This window comes from Arctopsyche grandis, chromosome 9, assembly GCF_051622035.1.
Source record: "Arctopsyche grandis isolate Sample6627 chromosome 9, ASM5162203v2, whole genome shotgun sequence".
Lineage (NCBI taxonomy): Eukaryota > Metazoa > Arthropoda > Insecta > Trichoptera > Hydropsychidae > Arctopsyche > Arctopsyche grandis.
The window spans coordinates 27,860,022-27,880,676 of record NC_135363.1 but is presented as its reverse complement, the minus strand read 5'-3'; the positions used below and the strand labels follow the sequence as shown (position 1 = coordinate 27,880,676).

General features: G+C 34.6%; 1 protein-coding gene across 2 annotated transcripts; it reads left to right on the top strand.

Annotated features, from left to right (window-relative positions):
• The first annotated feature begins 1,642 nt into the window (after positions 1-1,642).
• LOC143916731 (uncharacterized) lies at positions 1,643-20,103 on the top strand. 2 transcript variants are annotated; one of them, XM_077437960.1, is made up of 10 exons: positions 1,643-1,814; positions 5,465-5,611; positions 11,913-12,050; positions 12,251-12,436; positions 15,638-15,844; positions 15,949-16,189; positions 16,274-16,401; positions 16,475-16,569; positions 16,636-16,738; positions 17,918-20,103. In XM_077437960.1, the coding sequence occupies exons 1-10, from the start codon at positions 1,725-1,727 to the stop codon at positions 18,764-18,766; spliced, it is 2,184 nt and encodes a 727-aa protein (XP_077294086.1). In that variant the 5' UTR covers positions 1,643-1,724; the 3' UTR covers positions 18,767-20,103. The 2 variants fall into 2 exon arrangements, with proteins under 2 accessions (XP_077294086.1, XP_077294087.1); XM_077437961.1 differs by lacking the exons at positions 1,643-1,814; positions 5,465-5,611 and adding an exon at positions 11,631-11,787.
• Positions 20,104-20,655: the final 552 nt, after the last annotated feature.

Below are 20,655 nucleotides of genomic sequence, written 5' to 3'. Positions count from 1 at the left end.
TTTTTACAAGGCTCTTTTATATTTTATTCTGATTTCATCCACCCATCTCCCCTGTGGTCTTCCTTGCATTCACTCGGGTACCTTTTGAGCACTTCTTTTGTCCATTCTTCTAGCTACGTGACCCACCCATTGCCATTTCAATTTAAAAACTCCCGCAAACGCCGCATTGCATAGCTTGGGACAGATGGTCTCTTTGTCTGATTCTACATATGTTAAATCTATCAGTATTTCAAAAAAAAAAGCTTACCGAAGCTATATATATAGTTCTTATATATGGCAGCCAACAGCCCCACACAGGTTTCCGGCACTCCCTATGTTTGTATGAGCACCTAATATAAGATCTCTCGAACTATCATACTAACGAGAATTCGAGTTCCAGATATTCCGTATTCGCAATTTTTATGGTAACGATTGTCGTGCGCGCTATCACAATATGCGAAATAATCCCTTCACCGTTCACCAGCAGCGTGGTCTAGTGTTAAGTGTTGTATTTCAGAATAAATCAGAATTTGTCAATTTTTCTGATTTTAAACGATTCCTGTAAAATTGGCTTTATTATCCAATTTTCTGTTGCGAAAAACCTTGAGTTATTATTACATACCTCTTATACAGTTCACATGGTTTTCGTGTAAGTGGTAATTTTTCATCTCTTAGGTTTCGCCAGATTTTCTCCATAGATGTCTCTATGGATGATTATTGAAATATAAACTATTTCGTATTGTTACATGAAAGTTATTCATCGTAATTTATCGTATTCATACGATATTTGTAGGTAAACGGACTACTAGTCATATGTAAACCAGTCACAGGACAACCGGTCGCGCTAGATCGGTCACATGTGATCACCCGTCATACTAAACTGGTCACGAGAAAACTGGTCACACCCTAAAATTGGTCACGAGAAAACTGATTGACCGATTTTAGGGTGTGACCAGTTTTCTCGTGACCAATTTTAGAGACCAATATCTGACCATAGATGTCAGATATTGTTTTTTTTTTTTATTTTTGATTTTTAAATGCTTTTTATTATTACGAAATTATGTTCACAATACATCTTATATCTATTTTAATAGCCACTGATCTACTGATCATATTCAATTTTACAATTTAATTTAATTTGGTTAGTAATCATAGTATTATATTATTCTAATGTTAATCTACAGTATAATAGGAAAAAGAGCTCAAAAACTTATTTACAATCCTTATAAATATTCATAATACATCTAATACATAATATTAATTAAAGACTCTCTAAAGTCGATGACCTAAAGCAGATTGTGTTTAGGTAATCTGTGTTAATACCTGAAGGGTATAGACATTTTGTTGTAATCACTGAGACTCTTCACAAGTGTGTCAGTATGGTTATTAGTGATTCTGTCTTAGAATCTACTGGTTAGTCTGTTAGTAATGTTGGAATATTATATATTATATTAGTATATATGGGTGTATTATAAATTATTTTTAGGGATTATATATTGTTTAGATTTACATGTATCTATGTAATAAGTATGTGGACCAGGAAGGCGCATTTGGGATTTACCTGTTAAGCCTTCCTGGTATATTTGTATATATGTATGTAAAAAATAAAATTAAAATAACAATGGCCATTTAATTTGTTGCCTTAAACAATAATGAATTATGGGACTGGCTGAAAAGTGTTGCACGCGACGGCTGTCAGATTCAAATTAACGTCAAACGAGTGTTTGTTGTTGTCGTCAACGGCGATGGACGCGGAACAATTATTCCAGTTTATTATATCAAAAAAGCGACATTTGGACGATGAGAAGAAAAAACTCGGCCTCCATCGCCTTCCCGTTGGTTACTTTTGATCTTGGCTTTTAATTTTTATTGCCCCCAACAATCGTCATAATTCATATCAAATTACAACAAATCTACCGCATAACAACAACATACATACATCCATCAAAATTTTACACAGAACGATCAGGAAATACCACGGAAATCACCAATTTCCATCTGTCTGTTGACAGAAGTTTGACAACGTCGAGTGCTTTGCGTCACGGCGACTGTCACTTCCACGTGCGCATCGATCCGTTCGCCGATTCTCAAAATGTGCAACTTTTTACACAACCATTTCAGCTGACACTGTTTCGGTGACATGCAAACCACTAATCAATGATTTTACTATTTCTTTTTATTATTTTTTAACCCACAACCGACTTAAAGGTACCGAATTACAGTAGAGCCTCGATTATCCGGACTAATTGGGTATGAAGGTAGTCCCGATGATCGAAAAAATCACAATTGACAGGGAAAGACCTGTACATTCAGTTTGAATCATTTTTATTTGCCTACATTTCCATATATAATATAATAACATAAGATCAATATTAAATTATTCTTTATTAAGAAATTCAATTATGTATTTTTAAATTCAATTATAGTTAGCTGTTCTTTTTGAAGCTGCCAAATCGCTAATACTTTTCACACAACAATGGACCAGATATTGGCTGATATAAAAATACACTCTTCGACTTCTCCATTACGCTCTGAGCCTCCATCTTCTTTCATTAAAGAATTAGTAAACTTTGTTCTTTTATATCTGAGATCGTTGACGTTTCAACACCATATTTATTTGACAAAAAACGTCCTGAGACATTGATTGTATCTAACTTGCCTTTTAATGATAATACAACACGTTTTCTTTTTCATATTGGTAATATTAAAAATAAATATTTAAATCGCGATCAAATTTTCAAGAAACAAACGTCCTTTGAGTGTTGAATTTTGAAGACTCATTGACTCATTACTCCGTCTTATTTTCAAATTTTTATGTTAAACATTTATAATCATGCTCCGTTTATGTTATATGTGCCACTTTAGTAGACCGCATACTAAAGTGGCACCTTATTAACCAATGAACCATGTATTACAAGTAGGTTCATAAGATATGCGGCCTTGGAAGAGCAGCCAACACCTATGTATTTATTTAAGGGTCAGGTTAGGTTAGGTTAAGTTAGGGTTGGCGCTATTCATTTAAGATTCAGTATTGTTCAGTCTCAGTGAGACCGCATATTAAAGTAAAAACATGAAGGTAGATCGCATACTAAAGTAGATATGCGAAGGTAGACCGCATACTAAAGTGGCACCTTATATGTAAACCAATGAACTATGTATTGCAAGTAGGTTCATAAGAGATACGGCCTTCAAATGGAGCTCAATAAAGCATATATATATATATATATGCTTTATTTTGCAAAATATGCTTAAAGGTCTGACCGCACTATACGGCCGTCGACTGCTGCAGCACGACACAACACGGCAAAGTTGATACAAAAGGCAACTCTGTCGCGTGACGCGCAGTACGTCATATCTCATACAATTTCATACAAACAATATTTGGCCGCACGCTGCCGTTCGTGTCGCAAACGCATAGTGCGGTCAGACCTTAAGAGGGCTAGACACCAGCGCCTCGTCCATACAAACGTATTACACTTCTCCCTTCCTCAATAATGGCACTAGAGAAACTATTTTTGAATATGCTATGGATATCAACCATAGGCATGTTTCTATCGTTTTATTTTTTTGATTAGTTATTTTTTTATAGGAGCTAGGAGCCACCAAACATCTATGAAATCGCGTCGTTTTTACACCCACGAAAAGAGTCCAGCGTGCTAATTTAACGGTCGATTTTTAAAATAATACGAACACACAAACATAGAAAATATCTTTCTCATACTGATGATGAAGTTTTTTTTTTAAATTGGTCCAGTTTCGGTGGAGAAAACTGGAGAATACGAAACCTCGATTTTGTCGATTTAAAATAGGTATTGTCTGGTCGAGGCGCAATTCACTCAATATATGTATATATTATTTATTTATTTATATATATTTTAGCTATCAAGCTAATTTAAAAATACATCTTAATTATTATACTTAACTCTAAAATTTATAATTAACTTATATGTACTGTCCCTCACAGAGGTGTCTCTTCGCACCTCGCAGGAATGCATCCATGTTTTTAGCAGACCTGACGCACTCAGGGAGGGCATTATACATGAGCACACCCCTGTGAAAAACACCCCCAGCCGTCTTATTCTTTCTTACTCTACTTACAACTAGTTTGTCCTTATTTCTAGTATAAAAACTACGTTTATCTCTATTCCTTATTATATAATCATCAAAATACTTAGGTAATAACTTATGATCTAACTTATAAACAAAAGACAATGTACTAATATTTAGACTAATTCTAATACTCATCCATCCTAATTCATCTAACATACTTCCAATACTCTTAAATCTACTCACATTCAAAATACCTCTCATAGCTTTATTCTGTATTTTTTGCATTTTTTCTAAATCTTGGCCACTAAACAAATTAAGCACAGTGGCACAATAAACCACACGTGGCAAGACAATTGAATTAAACACTAAAATTTTACTTTTTTTACTTAAAATATTTCTTAATCTACATAATACACCAACTTTTCTAGCCATTTTTTTTATTATATAGTCAGCGTGCATTTTAAAATTTAGTCCTGAATCTATGTATACACCTAAGTATTTTATATTTTCAACTTTTTCAATTAACTTATCATCAATTCTAATTTCATTCAATATATTTTTATTTTTACCATTCAACCACATCATTTTTGTTTTATTCACATTCAGCTTTAATTTATTTTCACACAACCAGTCATTCACATAATTTATTTATATATTTAAAATCTCAGACATTACATCAACATTCTTTCCAATTATATATATCAATGTATCATCTGCAAACAAATGTATTTTACACTTCTTAATTACCTTAACAATATCGTTTATATATAATATAAATAATAAGGGTCCCAATTTGGACCCTTGCGGCACTCCATGAGGTGTTAAAAATTCAGAAGATAACACCTTATGAATTTTTACTATTTGCTATATATATTGATATATATTGTCGCATTCACTCAATATATATATATCGAAGAAAGGAACGGCAACAAAATTAAGGTTTCGGGTGTCCGGCCCTGTTAATTTTGTTGCATATGGGAGATACCTGTAAATATTTATGGTGGGGTTTCACACTTTGAGGGTTTGTTGGGTGGGTGGGTGGGTGGGTGTCGGGTGGTTGGTCTGCCCTTGAGAATCTCCAGTATTGATCAAACTGGCACTCTCCACGTTAGACGTTCTTGCAATTATGTGTTGCGAGACGTCACGTGTGGGTGTAACCCCGCTCCGGTAGATAAACATTCGCAATTACGTTATGGCATCTCGTCGCAAAATTTAAATTTTATTATACCGTGTCGTTTGCACACTCGACGGTGGATGTTATCAAAAGAGGTTCCGTTTTTTTTTGTTTTTTTTTTGTATATATTCAGATTTACATCTGTTTTGTATGAATTTTTTATTATGGCGATACACCTATTGATTTGCCATAACTTTTGTGTAGTTGGTGTTTATTTTTTCAGTTTGTTGTAATATAACAAGTGTTTTTTGTTTGTTTTAGGAAAAATCTTTTGACGATAAGAATCTTATTTCCGATGAAAATAGTTTATCTTGTCGTGAACTGCCGAGTGATTTTTTTCCGACCGATGAAGAGATTTCAACGAGCGGAAGAGTCGGGGGGGAAATAGTTTCTTATGATGATACAAATGTGAGTGGAAACTTTTTTTTTTTACTTTATCTATAACGTATAGTGATAATAGATTAAGTTTTGTGAACGTGCGAAAAAAAAATAATTCGGAATCGATCACTGATCATGTTTTTTTTTTCATTTTAATGCTCGTTTTAAAAATAAATCGTTTGCACGCATTTTATTAAATGCGCATTTCATAGTATTTGTGTGAATTAAAAAAAAAATTGTATCATTTAAAAATATAAATGGACAATTTATTTTTTATTTTTAAATGCTTTTTATTATTACTAAATTATGTTCACATTACATCTTATATCTATTTTAATAGGTACTGATCTACTGATCATTTTCCATTTTACAATTTTAAATTAATTTTGTTAGTAATCATAGTATTATATTATTATAATGTTAATATGTACAGCGTAATAGGAAAAAGAGCTCAAAAATCTATTTACAATTTTTATAAATGCTCATAACAATTTAAATTTAAAATATATAAAATTTAAAAATAATCTAATATATAATTTCGAAAGAGACTTTGTATGTAAGGTTTGGGTGGGAGAATCAGCGAGTTTAAATTAAATTAAAAAAAAAACAAATTAATATTTAGATAAAATAAAACTATTCAAATTAATTTTATTAAAATGTTGAGTGTTAATTTAGTCAAGTTTAAGCGGTTTATATTACAAATACCGAGCGAAGCCGGGTAAAACCACTAGTTCTTACTACATATATTAAATTGTAATTCGATTTTAAAACAAGAGAACACATAAAATGTTCCTTTAATTAATATAATATTTGAACGCTTAAAAAAATAAAATAAGCAAAAATACTAAAAACCTCTAATAAATAAATAAGAAATAAAAAAAATATTTCATCGTTTGAAAAATTACAAATTCATTGTTTTAATTAGGTCAGCATTTTAATATCATATGTGGGCATTTGATATGTTACTTTCAAAACAGAAACATATATGACAACCTAAAATGAATGAAATGCTCATTCACGCCATATTTAATGCGCAATTGCTTTTATTCTAATGCGCAAATGATTCGTTCTAAGGAGCCAATTTATTTTTTTAAATGCACCGTTAAGTCGCGTAACCCATTTAATTGTCTCATTTAATACTAGGTGGTTAGTCCGTCAATATGACCATCAGTATTCAAAACGTTTTTGAAGTGTTTCCTTTCGAAAATTTTGTAATTTTTCAAAATTTAACACATTTATACATACTACATTGTTACCCATCATCATCATCATCATTCACAGCCATTCGCCATCCATTGCTGGATGAAGTCCTCTCCAACACGCTTCCATTCGTCTCTATTTTGAGCAACTCTCATCCATCGCATTCCACACATTTTTACAAGGCTCTTTTATATTTTATTCTGATTTCATCCACCCATCTCCCCTGTGGTCTTCCTTGCATTCACTCGGGTACCTTTTGAGCACTTCTTTTGTCCATTCTTCTAGCTACGTGACCCACCCATTGCCATTTCAATTTAAAAACTCCCGCAAACGCCGCATTGCATAGCTTGGGACAGATGGTCTCTTTGTCTGATTCTACATATGTTAAATCTATCAGTATTTCAAAAAAAAAAGCTTACCGAAGCTATATATATAGTTCTTATATATGGCAGCCAACAGCCCCACACAGGTTTCCGGCACTCCCTATGTTTGTATGAGCACCTAATATAAGATATTTCAGATAATTCTCATTAAAGTTAGTTTTTTTTATTATTATTTCCACACTGTGAATGTGGAATATCATCCCCCGTACATATGTAATATCCACAGGTATAAGCATTTTCCTCTTATTTCGTGTATGTATATACAGATTATAACACTGCACTGCAAATGTTCTTATACTCTTCAACTGTAAGTATGTATGTATATATATATTTGTCGTATTGAATCCACTGATCATGAATGTGATATTGATTTTTTTTTTTATTTGGTTTGGCTTTAGAGATGTAGCCGAGCTAAAAATTGCGCAATATGGGTGTGCCTTGCATTTGCTTAAACTGAATAACATTTATAATATAGTGAAATATAACCACATCTATGTATATATGTATATATATATATTTAGAAAATTTGATCCTTTTTTGAAAAGAAGTTACTCGCGGAACGCGTTGAAAATTATAATTTTTGGATGTGTGTCATTTCAATCAGTATTTATTGTTGACACTGAAGTGATTTGAGCCATAATGATAATGACTAATGTGCTTATGATTTAAGAGTCAATAAAGTAGTACATATGTACATATTTTTGCAATTCTTCAAATACTGAATTCATTTGATATAAATGTACCGAACTAATTCATACTGTCATATTTATTTCATTCGAGAATCTTTCCCACGAAAATAACTTTCACACTTATTCAATTCTATTCAATGCTGGACGAAGACCTTTTCAAATACACTTACCACATTATTTCATTCAACTCCACCTGCGATCTGCCGTTCTTCGTCATAAATTCTCCCGAACACCATTCCATATTATATCGTTCAATCTCACAATCTGGTATGTCTATTACCTTCATCTCGCTATCATCGAAAACTGCACATCTTATACACATGCAATTCTTGTCGTTTGAATGTTACATATTATACACATGTATTATACATGGCTCGGAAACTGCCTTACAGAGATATACATACGTACATACGTATCGAGCTCGTTTGCCACTAATCGAGCATAGAATACTTTGCTTCCTCTCATTGTCTGGAAGATCTACATAATATGCACATACACACTTACATATAAACGTAAAACGATACCCACTTAGTGTAATGAAACGTGGCGACGTGCAAATATGTATTTCGCCCCGATAAATCCGGAGCCGAGCCCCACCCACCAATTTAAACTAATGTACTGCAGTCATTTTAGTGGGCTTGGCTTCTGCTCTTTATATTTATAATACGTACATATATATATTTTCATTACATTATACTATTTTTAGCTTATTCTCTTTTTTTTTTTCATTTTTAAATGCTTTTTATTACTACTAAATTATGTTCACAATACATTTTATATCTATTTGAATAGCTACTGATCTACTGATCATTTTCTATTTTACAATTTTCATTTAATTTTGTTAGTAATCGTAGTATTATATTATTCTAATGTTAATGTACAGCATAATAGTTAAAAAAAAGAGCTCAAAAACCTAGTTACAATCCTTATAAATGCTCATAATACATCTAATACATAATATTAATTAAAGACTCTCTAACGTCGATGATCTAAAGCAGATTGTGTTTATGTAATCTGTGTTTATTTATACCTGAAGGTTATAGACATTTTGATGTAATCATCGAGACTCTTCACAAGTGTGTTAGTATGGTTATTAGTGATTCTGTCATAGAATCTTCTGGTTAGTTTGTTAGTAATGTCTGTAACAAACGGAATATTATATATGGCATGCAGTTTTTTCAAGTTAGTATATATGGGTGTATTATAAATTATTTTTAGTGATTTCTTTTGTATTATTTGGAGCTCGGAAAGGTTAGTATTCGAGGCGTTATTCCATACACGTGAAGCATAGGTTAATATAATGGTAATATGAGCGTGCGATATAATTTAATTTAATTTTGAGTTAATAAAATATTGGGTATATTGAGGATATACCCCGCATCGCCTTGCATTTCGCTGCCTCGATGTGAGGTGATTTAGCTCAATCTTGTAAGTGTAACTCGTCGATGTGTATTTATCAATTTCATATTAAATATATTTGCTGTAAATATAACAAATTTTGTATTCAATTGATTTTGTAAGAGTTTTTTATATACTGTATCGAACTCAAGTTTACATTTCATTGCATGACCGATGGTAAATTATTCACGGGTTTATTGAAGCGTGTGACAGCTAGTCAATGAACTTGCTAATATTTTATTGTAGTTCTTTGACTTCTTGTGTGGAGCTTGGTTTCTAATTCGGAACGAATTTGAGAAGTACTTTCATTAAAAAAAAAAAAATGAATGAACGATAAACGATGCGATGTTTGCAACGTAATTATATATCACACGAAGTCAAACTGTTTGATTTACATACATACATACATACATGAGATGCTGAAAAAGATTGTCTTTTATGGTTTTTGATGTGTTCATCTTTCAACAAATTGACATATATTTTAGCGATGTGTAAAAGAAAGCAACGCAATTTGTGTAACAAAAATATTTATGAATTCTATTGGATAAAATTTGGTCTACATTCGTATAGTGAATATTTTACGCTTTGTAGTCATACTAATTACATGATCGCCATACATATATACTGCGTTCCCAATCGCCTGCCAACTGTTGTGGGCATTTGTTGTTTGGCGTAATAAAAAAGAAGAAAATATGTCCGCTTATTTACTACATACATACATACATATGTACATTCAGTCTCATATCTCATGTGAAAATGTGAATTATATTGTACTAGTTGTTTCACCCGGCTTCGCTCAATATTTGTAATCTAAACAGCTTAAAGATGGCGAACCTAATAGTAAATATTCATTTTTTGTTTTATTAAATTTATTCGAATCGAAAAAAAAAATCGACCAATCGAATCGTCGTCGTAGAAACTTTGACTTGTTTTCGATGTTCCCAACCAAAAATACTTACATACTTACATACAAAGTCTCTTTTAAACTATGCTACTATTTTACATACATACATATATACATATTGTGGTTTTTTAAAGATAGATTAATAATGTGCGGTTAATCTGGTTTAACCGCATAACAGAATATAGGGTGACCGTGAAAAAGTCGAAAATGTTCGTTTACCATGCAAACATATGAAAAACGGATAGTATATATATCAGTGGCGTGCGGTAAAACTCTCTTCCCCCCCCCCCCCGTCGTACATTCTCACTTAATTTGCGCGAACAGGATACAACAGGAACAAGAGGAACAGGCTTTTCCTCCCGTATCCTGCGTGCGCACATTAAACAAGGCTGTATGACAAAATTAGATAATTTCACCGCATGCCACTAATATATACATACATATGTATTACTGTTTACCATGCACCCTTTTTTTTTTGATCTTTCGACTTAAGATCTTTCGATTTTCGATCTTTGCCTTCAGATATTTGATTTTTCGACCTTTTCACTTTCGGTCCCGTGAGGTAGACCCCAGAATATAGTCTACTAATAAATACGAGAATACAGTCTAATACGAGAATATGTACAGTCTTTCATACCGTATTAATTGGGGGGGGGGGAGGGTGGCCTCATGTAGAGGGCTTAGTAGGTTGATTTTATTGACTTTTAATAATTTATTTATATATTTATACAGGTAAACACCCATTTTTATTAACACGACATCTATTGTCAACATTGTACATTCAAGTATTATTCAAGGCCAATTACAATTATTGACAATCAAACATTACAATCATCATAGCGACATCTATAGGTAAATTTTTGCAGCATTTTACATAATCACTATGCTACTTCAGCCAGCAGTACATACATATATAGTGGTTTCATTAATGCCAACCACTGAGAGGTTCCCGAGTTCGAGCTCTGGCCTGACATCGATTGATTGAAAATAATTTATTCGCAAGTATTTCTGTAGTGCTGCTGGTCAGACTTTGATATTTGCGATTTGTTTGTCAATTTATCTTATTTTATTGTTGAAATGGAAAAACCATCCTGCCCACTGGTGGTCGGATAAACGCAGTCAAGACTCTCGAGACATCCAAACTTTCAAAGATGCTCAAGAAGAAATAACGCAATAGAATTTACTAGTCGAATGACCAACTTATAGTTGAAGTGTATTTTCAGTTGTAATATATTTTGACCGGTTGGAATGTAATTCGCCATATGAATCAACTTGGGTCAGACCAACTAGTCGAAATACATTACAACTGAAAATACACTTCAACTATAACGGTAATTGGTACCAGGCTAGATGGAATATATTCCAACTAGTCAAAATGTATTACAACTGTAAGATACACTTCAACTGTAACATATCGATCATTGCTTTAGCCTCGTTTCAATGTCGGACGATTGCGAACGCACTCGATCGCAACAGATGTATAAAAAAAAAAGTATTTGATTTTACTCATTTCACATTGGCATATGAAAAGAGAATAGTAAATGTAGTATAATTCAGTGCTTTACCAACTGTTGTCAGAGTTGGATGTTTTCGGTGTTAAAATTTGAGCTCAAACGTTAAACGACCTGACAAGTATGTAATTAAATCGTCGCATCATTACTTATTTATGTACATGTGTTTAATATGTACGCACATAATTAGTATAATATTTACACACGTACATACTATCTAATTGCATAAAATTCGCATTGTTCCAGATCAACGGGGACTATTGTGATAGCAGTGCCTTAAGTGTCCGGAAAATTCCGAATTCTCCGGATCGTGATGATAATCTGGGATGTGCGTCGAAAGCGAACGAGTTCGAGCTGCCCGTCGACGTTTCCAAGATATTGAGGGTACGGAGTGCATTCTGACCTCGGCGTTTGATTCAATTCATTCAAATTCGAGATCTATTCTATTTATGGACGCTGATTCGGTGTCGTGTAATAATTGCCTTGTGGGGTCGCGTCAAGTGACCCAATTTAAAATTGCAACTGTTCGTATATGTGTGTGTGTGTGTGTGTGTGTTTTGTTTATGTGCGTTTTGCATTCGTAGAAGTATTCCTGTCCGGATATCGGCATGCTGCGTACCGGAGAATATTCGCCAAACAATCCGGAGCTGGCCGGAGACGGACGCACGCAACGCGGCGGAGATGTCTTCCTCGGCTTTGGATTGTACGAGGAAAAGAGGAAGAAGCTTCTTCAGAGGCGACAAATTGAATATAGGGAATATTTAGCTAAGGTACATACACATAACATATATAATATGGGTTTGGTGCAAACGATCGACAAGCGCCAGACAGACTGAACCACAGATTAACTGGATGGCTGCTTTGAACGCAATTCTCGACTTCACGAATGATAGATTGCACATCAGATGACGAGTAACCTTTCGATGTGCACAGATGCAATTATTAAAATTGAGTTGGATCTTTCTGGCGAGTTTAATGAGGCAAAATTCGGAACTAAAGTATAGGAAGCACAGAACGTATACAGGGTAGGTGTATGTCGGGGCTTCGGGTAGATTTCCCTTAGTGTAAGTGCGAGCAGTGCGCACGCATAAGGTATCGTTAATCTGTGGTTCAGTCTGACTGGCGCTTGTCGATCGTTTGCACCGCATCGATATAATATATTTGAAATTGCAACTGACGTTGTTGAAATGTTTGAGTTGTTTCTGCGTTGTTGAAAGTTTTAAAATATTATTGAGCAGCAGACGGAGTGTTCATTATGTAAAATGTGGAACGTTGCTGACTTGTGTTACAATTCTGGTTCCTATCGGATCCTGAAACGAGACATGGTGGTGATAAATGTTTCAAAGAATCAAATATACGATGATTGTACGTACATATTTGTATATTTTCTTTGCAGTAAGAGTAGGTAGAAGAATTGAAGCTGCAATTCGGTTATTGGCTGAATGGTCACTCGGCTGAAGGACGCTTGGCCGAACGGACATTAGATATTTGGCTGAATGAAATTTCTAATTGTTTAAATTTATCAAATTTGACTGCAAGGTCGAGGTGATTTCTTAACAATGTATGTTTTCAGTGAGCTTTGAGCGATTTCTATACACAATCTACTGTTGCGTAGGGGCGGGTGGAGGATCCAAGTAAAAGGCCAAAGTCGTGTCACAGCATTTATTGGTTAGATTGAGGAGATACACGCACCGCCAGTGCTCCGTCCAGAATGTCTCAGTACCTCATTATAGAGGGACAGGTCGCTCACAGGGCATCTTCGACGTCCGGTTACTTCCCCATTGTTTAGGCATGTGCCCGGATATGTATTCCCACGGTATCGGTCACTTCCGAGAAGGGATCGGGTGCCGCTTACTACGCCAATTCGGTGGCCATTGTTTAGCCTACTTGCACTTAGTCTGGAGATAATCCTTGAAACCAATTATAACGGTCACACAGTCTCTCTGGGATGCCACTCGGCCTAATCCGATTGCACTTACTCGGCGGTGTACGTAACACTACCAAATGTCCAAGCGTCCGTCGGCCTAATGTCTGTTGGCCCAATCAAGTGTCCATTCGCCCAAAGGTCCGCGCACGTTCAATTCGTATAAATAGGATTCTAGTGGGTTAAGTTCAGTGGTGGCTCATGGAATTTATAGTGGAGGGGCTGCATAGATTGATCGCGTTGTAGAAGTGTGCGTTGACCACATCGGTGACCGAATTCAAACAAAAATAGCATTTATATGTACTATACTGGGAGGGCTGCAGCCAATATGAACGACGAAACTAGTATGCATATGTACTATACTGGGAGGCTGTAGCCATGCAGTCCATGTGGACGAGCCGCCACTGGTTAAATTACTTTAATTTTATTTCATTTACATTCATATATACCAGGAAGGCCTATCAGGTAAACCCCAATGTGACTTCATGGTCAATAACGAACATTGCAGGATTTTTATTACATAAATCGTTGAAAAACTCGATATTAACTATTAATTATTTAATTAGTCCATCTGTATGGCAGTATGAGATGAACCTGTCATATGTATGTCTTATGACAGTTTCATCTTGTTTTAGATGCTTGCCCGATTAATTGTTTGTCAATTTTTATGCTTGCCCGATAAGAGAATTGAAGAAAGGCGTTTTATTACTACATTACATTGCTATTTTTTCTAACGGAATCTTTTTTATTTATTTATACCAGGAAGGCCTAACAGGTAACCCCAATGCGCCTCCTTGGCCAGAAACATTGTACATTTGATACAAGTACTATTATACCTATACAAAATAAATACATACATATCAATTACATCGATAGAGACATCTATGTAAATTAGCAGTATTTTATACAATTCCGCGAAATCCGAGATTGTTGAAAACTTGAGATTTGGGAGAAAATGGGTGAGGTTGCCAATTTGTTGGAACCGTTTCGAATTTCTTTGCTACAAATGATTGTAAACCAGCCGGCTGCTTGCTCATTTCGATCATCGATTGAATTTTAACCGTTTGAATTTCAGCATGTACGAAAGACGAGATATTCATGGGGTTGCGCAGATGACATTTCGATGTACATTGATGATTGGCAATTCTTAAAATTGAGTTGGATCTCTCTGGCAAGTTTAAAATGGCAAAAGCCGAGACAAAAGTATGAAATGAGTATGGTTTGCAATCGTTTGTAGCGCAGGGGTTTTATGCATGTCCAGGACGATTACTGTGAAAAAAAAACGGGAAAAAACGGGAATGACTGTCATTGCAACGCAATAATTTCAAATGTGTTCGCTGCCTGCGTTTTTCCGACAAATGGGAACGTGAACGGGAATTGCATTCGTTATTGTGGCATTGCAACGCATGCCGGGTTCAGCTAGTCTTAAATAATTACTATCTTAAATAATTAATTAATTATTATCTTAAATAACACTGAGCAACAAAAAATCACGTGTTTGAGTTACCAGAGCGGAGACTAACCAATCTTTAACAAGTTTCACCCACTGAATTCGATTTTATCCCGTTTTATCCCGTTCGAGTTAGTATGTTTAGATAAAAAAAAAAATATATTGAGATAGAAAACCAATCCTTAATGAATATGGTGAAATAAAAAACTGGCCAAATAAACGCAACATAACGCGGAGAAAACATCCGTAAAAAAATATATATATTTTTTGGACTTTTAAAATTCGCTAGACAATTAATTATAAGTATTTTAAAACAATAAAAAATCATAATCAATCAACTATTGATTCTAATACTCACTTTGAGCACAACAATACTAGATTTTGAGTTAAAGACCGCAAAAGCCAAAAAACTGTAAAAATCGCGCAGTTTTATTAAACGATCACTTACCAACAAAAATCATTATCATATTCGAATTCAGTGGGTCAAACTTAGTAAAGATTGGTTAGTTTCCGCTCTGGTAATTTTTTTTGTCGCTCACTGTAATTACTCATGTTAACTTTTGCGTTTTAACATTTTCACCATCTATTATTTTTCAGCAAAATGAAATCAATACTTTGAAGAAACAACAAAAGCACAACAGACTACCAGCCGGCAGACATTTATTTCTCGAAGAGGAGAAGAAAATCCTGTCCGAGAATAGTTACGAACAAGACGACTGGAATAAAATTAACAATAACTACAATTTGAAACCTAGGAGACCTTCGTCCGTTGCCGTCCAAACCGATCCCGAAGAATTCGCCTTGGTAATTTCAATACATATAATTTCCATACGTAACACACTATTGTGCATACATTTTCACTGTGATAATGGAATAATTAACGTTTCGGCCGTACATATTCGAATCAGATGGTGTCCGATAGGAAGTTGAACAATGCAATGATCACCCAGGCGGAGAGAGAATTGTCGCCGAGGCCTTCAATCAACGACAACCTGCCGCCTGCCGATTGGAGGATGCACGTCGAAAAAGTCAACATCGGCACGCAAAACAACCTGATAGTCCCGCCGTCTCTCACCAACAAAAAATACATGACTGACGCGGACAACGCGGCCATAGAATACAACGGCGAGTATTACGATCCCTTCAACGGTAACATATTTTATTTGATTGAATTCATTCGAGCGCGCTTTTGCAATCAATTTTATCCACACAATCGTTGAATTGCCGTTTCAGATATGAGTAGTAATATATTTCGAAAGGACAGTCCGCGGGCAAAGCTGCTGCAGGATTTGCGTCACACGTACATGCCGTCTTTGTTCGATTCCGATGCCATCAAGCAGCGTAATCAGAAAGTTGAAGAAGTGTGTTTTCGCCTCGAGTTGTTTATTTGAAGTGTCGGGGAGTGGGAATTGAATTTGCCGTTGTTTTTTCCAGGACGCCGCTGCGAAGAGGACGGCGTATCAGTTCGAATTGAAGAAGCAGATCGAAGAGCAACAAAAGCTCAGGGAGGAGAGAAAAGTGCGCGAAAAGTGGGTTTGATTTGATGTTTTTTATTTTATTTAGCTTGTGACATTGAATGATACTTTTGTCTGTAGGATGCTCGAAGAAGCGGAAACCCGTCGATTGGAAGAGCAACTAAAGTTGCTGAAGTTGTCGCAAGAAAACGAAATTCAAAAGCAGAATGAAATAGCGATTAAGGTATTCGTTTTACAATGAGAACTGTTACAAATCTAATATGTAATTTAAAAAGAGACTTTGTATTGTATGTTTGTTTGGTTCGTAAAATTGGTGACGTTCAATTTAATAAAAAAACAAATGAATATTCAAACATAGGTGCTACTTTAGTATGCGGTCTACCTTAGCATGCGATCTACGTTTGAATCGCAGTCGACTATTTTTTTTTATTTGTATCGTAGCAACGTAGACCTGTTTGTTATAATTTTTGTTTTTTTCTGCCGCCCCATAATGTTGTCGAAGCATTTATATCAAAATATCGTCAGCAGCGAAGAAAATACCGACCCTAACAACCTAATTTTAAATGAATAGGGCCAACCCTAACTTAACCTAACCTAACCGGATTCATAAATAAATAGATGTTTTATTTCATCAATATTTTCACAAAAAAACCATACAAACTTAGCAGCCAAAACCTATTTATTTAAGGGTCTGGTTAGGTTAGGTTAAGTTAGGTTTGGCCCTATCCATTTAAGATTAGGTTGTTAGGGTCGGTATTATTCAGTCTCAGTGTCACACGAGCGAGCACTGAGACAGTGAGACCGCATATTAAAGTAAAAACGTGAAGGTAGATCGCATACTAAAGTAGATATGTGAAGGTAGACCGCATACTAAAGTGGCACCCAAATAAATTTAATCAAATGTTTACTATTAGATTAGCCATGTTTAAGCGGTTTATATTACAAATACTGAGCGAAGCCGGGTAAAACCACTAGTATTATATTTAAAATAGACAATGAATGAGTGTACATATTTGGTTTATATATTTTTTGAGACGTTGATTATTGAACTTTCTAGTCCTATGGTTACTGTCATTTTAAGCGTTTTCGCTCGTGGTCCAACCCACAATTTAAATATCGACTTTTAACATGAATCGGTTTGTGCTAGAAATATAATTTGAATATATATATATGTAGGTACATATATAATGTGCTATTTATATTTATATAATCTTTCATTTAAAGATTTGTTTATAATAATGGTTATCATTGTGATTAGAAAGTAGACTCAAAGACTCGAATCAAGCGGGTGAAAGTAACGACGTACAATACGTACTTCAAAAACCATTAATGAGTGCACAAAATGCACTACATATTTACGTTATTAATTTGTAATTAAGCGTTGTTGAATAATTTGTCGCAGATGCGAAACGATGCCAACGAATTCGAACGACGTCGTCAGCAACTTCAGAGCGACATTGAGACCGAGAAGAGAAATCTGCGCAACGTGAAAATGAAAAGTGTTCCCGAACCAGCGGCCAAAATGACGAGATCGAATCCAAACAGTCGAACGAGTGAACCGGTTCGCGAACAGCCCAGTTCTACAAAATCCAGTCTGCCCTTCCATTACGCACCACCGCCGAGACACAACCCGGAGCCTGACACCGACCTGCTCAGCTACAACGTGAGGAGAAACAACCCGTACGTGGGTCAAGACCTGCCCAGACCGAAGCTGGCCTACTCCACCAACATCGCAGACAGCTCGATGTTCGCACAGTCGATACCGGTCAAGAATTACAACGCCGAACCGAAAGCCGAAAGCACCGCCGTGAGACCTCTCAAGTTCCGAGACGGCAGCAGCACTTATTCGGAGAGTGTGTACAATTCTAAGAAGCCGAACTACGAGCCGGCGTTTCTGAGCAAACGGTTGACGGACATGATCGAGATAAATCCGACGAAGAGACGAGGAGACCACGAGTACCGCGGGAAGTTCGACGATTCGCTGCCGATCCCGGTGCTCAGGGAGCCCGAGAAGAAGAAGGATAAAGTGTCGAAACAGCACGCGGATCAGAGCAGCGACGCTATGATAAATCTGGAGCATAAGTGGAAGGTGCCGGCCGTTCAGAAGAATATTCTCAAGAATAATTTCACCGACGAGGGCAAGCAGGAGAATATTCTGACGCAGCTCGGTTCGATTCGCCGACAGCTGCAGCTGGAGCAGCTCAAGCTGGACCAGTCGCAGATTTTCAACAAGCAGAAACTAGTAAAGTGAAACTATGTATTTACTCCAAATAATATGTGCCTCAGCTCCCGTCTACGTAGCGGAAACAAATCTGCTGAATGATCATGTGATATTTACTTGCAAAAATTACTGGTGATACTAATATATAGATTTTTTTATTATTTTTATGTATAAATAAATATTGAAGGTTATGTAAGAGAAACTCTTTTGTTTTTTTTTTGTTTTTTTCTTTGACTGAAAAGATCAATGACTCGATATAGTAATTTTTTAAAATTATAATTTAAATATACATAACTGACATTCTATGATCTGTATTTAATGTACCGTTTCATTGATAGCGAAACGGTAAATTGCCAAAGATTTTTCTCGTCCTTTATTATGTAAGTTGTTTGCGCACATAAATTCAATATTATTTTCCTCTTAGTATTGTACGTTTCGATGTTTTAATATTGTATTTTATATATTGAAATGATACCAATTAGTTATAGATGTCATATTTAATACGAACGAAGCGTCGTATATGTATATGCATACGTATGCCTTATTTGAATATATTAATGGACGATTATATTTAAAAAATATATATAGCACACGTTGAGCTTATTAAATACGTATATATAATTTTATATTGTTGGACGCTAGACGTAACAGACGCGTGTTATCGTCCAATTTTTGTGATTTTCTTGAGAATGGGATTGATATTTACATACATATGTATATGGTATATGAGCTTGGTAGTGATTTGTTTAAATACTACGTATCATTCATTATAAAATGAAGTTGTTGCACAATTAGCCGTATTGAAAATGTAATAGATTTGAAATGTTGATAAATGCACGACAGAAGTTGTATACAATTTGCCTTATATATTTTTTAAATGTAAAATAATATTTTTTTATGACTAAGTAAATGCACGAAATATATAAATTGCATTTTTGTTGGTGCTTCGGACATTGTATCGTCAAAAATTTATCGTATTAGCTTTAAATTATTCGAAAATTTAACAATTTATATGTTTATTAATATTACTACTTACTACTACTACTACTACTTTTCATGCACAGGATTGATTTAATTTTTTTTTCAGACCGGTTTTGAAAGTATGTTTATTACATGCGAATCAAATATTTTATATGACAAAACTACATTATAGTTTTAATATTGCATAAAAATCGTGTAATAACATTGACAATAGATATTTTTATATAATTTCATTTAATAAAAAATGATATATCAATGACTTGTATAAATGTATATATGCCATTTTTATCAGTGCTATAATACTTATTACAAAAAAAAAAGCAATTGTAAACCAAAAAATACTAATGAAAATAAAATTATAAAATTTTACAATAAAAACTATTTGCAAAATTGTTTTATATATTTTTGACTATTCCTTGTTTTTATTCATATATGAATTTGTGTGTAGGATTCTATTACGTGGGATATATGTATGTTAGGGATGATGGTATGAGACTCATCCGTTTATTTCAGGCTTATACAAAGTTTCCTGATACAGATTGGTCGTGCATTCATTCGACCTAAACGGTTCGGTGATTACACTGTTCGACACGAAAAATGGTTCAGAGACGAGATATGACTTTTCTTATAGATCTATGTCCAGTGAACACGAATCTGGTAATAAAAACATTTAATTGGCTCGAGATTCGGATATATTCCATTTAGAAAAATCATATTTCGACTATTCTTGTGAATTCGTTTATTTTATCGAGGTAAGCCAGTTATCAATAGAATTTTTGAAGATTCGTCGAAATATGATTTTTCTAAGTGGAATTTTATTTAATTCTCATATAAAGACAATTTAATATATTATCCCTATTAATTCAATTCAGATTCGTGTAAATACGAGTAAATACTAGTACGAGCTTTTAGCTCGCAATTTCACCGATTTAAAATTC

Coding starts and splice junctions, on each gene's coding strand:
- LOC143916731 (XM_077437960.1), top strand. CDS start 1,725: ATGGACGCGGAACAATTATTCCAGTTTATTATATCAAAAAAGCGACAT. Junction 16,402..16,474: donor GTAATCAGAAAGTTGAAGAA/GTGTGTTTTCGC, acceptor TGTTTTTTCCAG/GACGCCGCTGCGAAGAGGAC. Junction 16,739..17,917: donor AGAATGAAATAGCGATTAAG/GTATTCGTTTTA, acceptor AATTTGTCGCAG/ATGCGAAACGATGCCAACGA.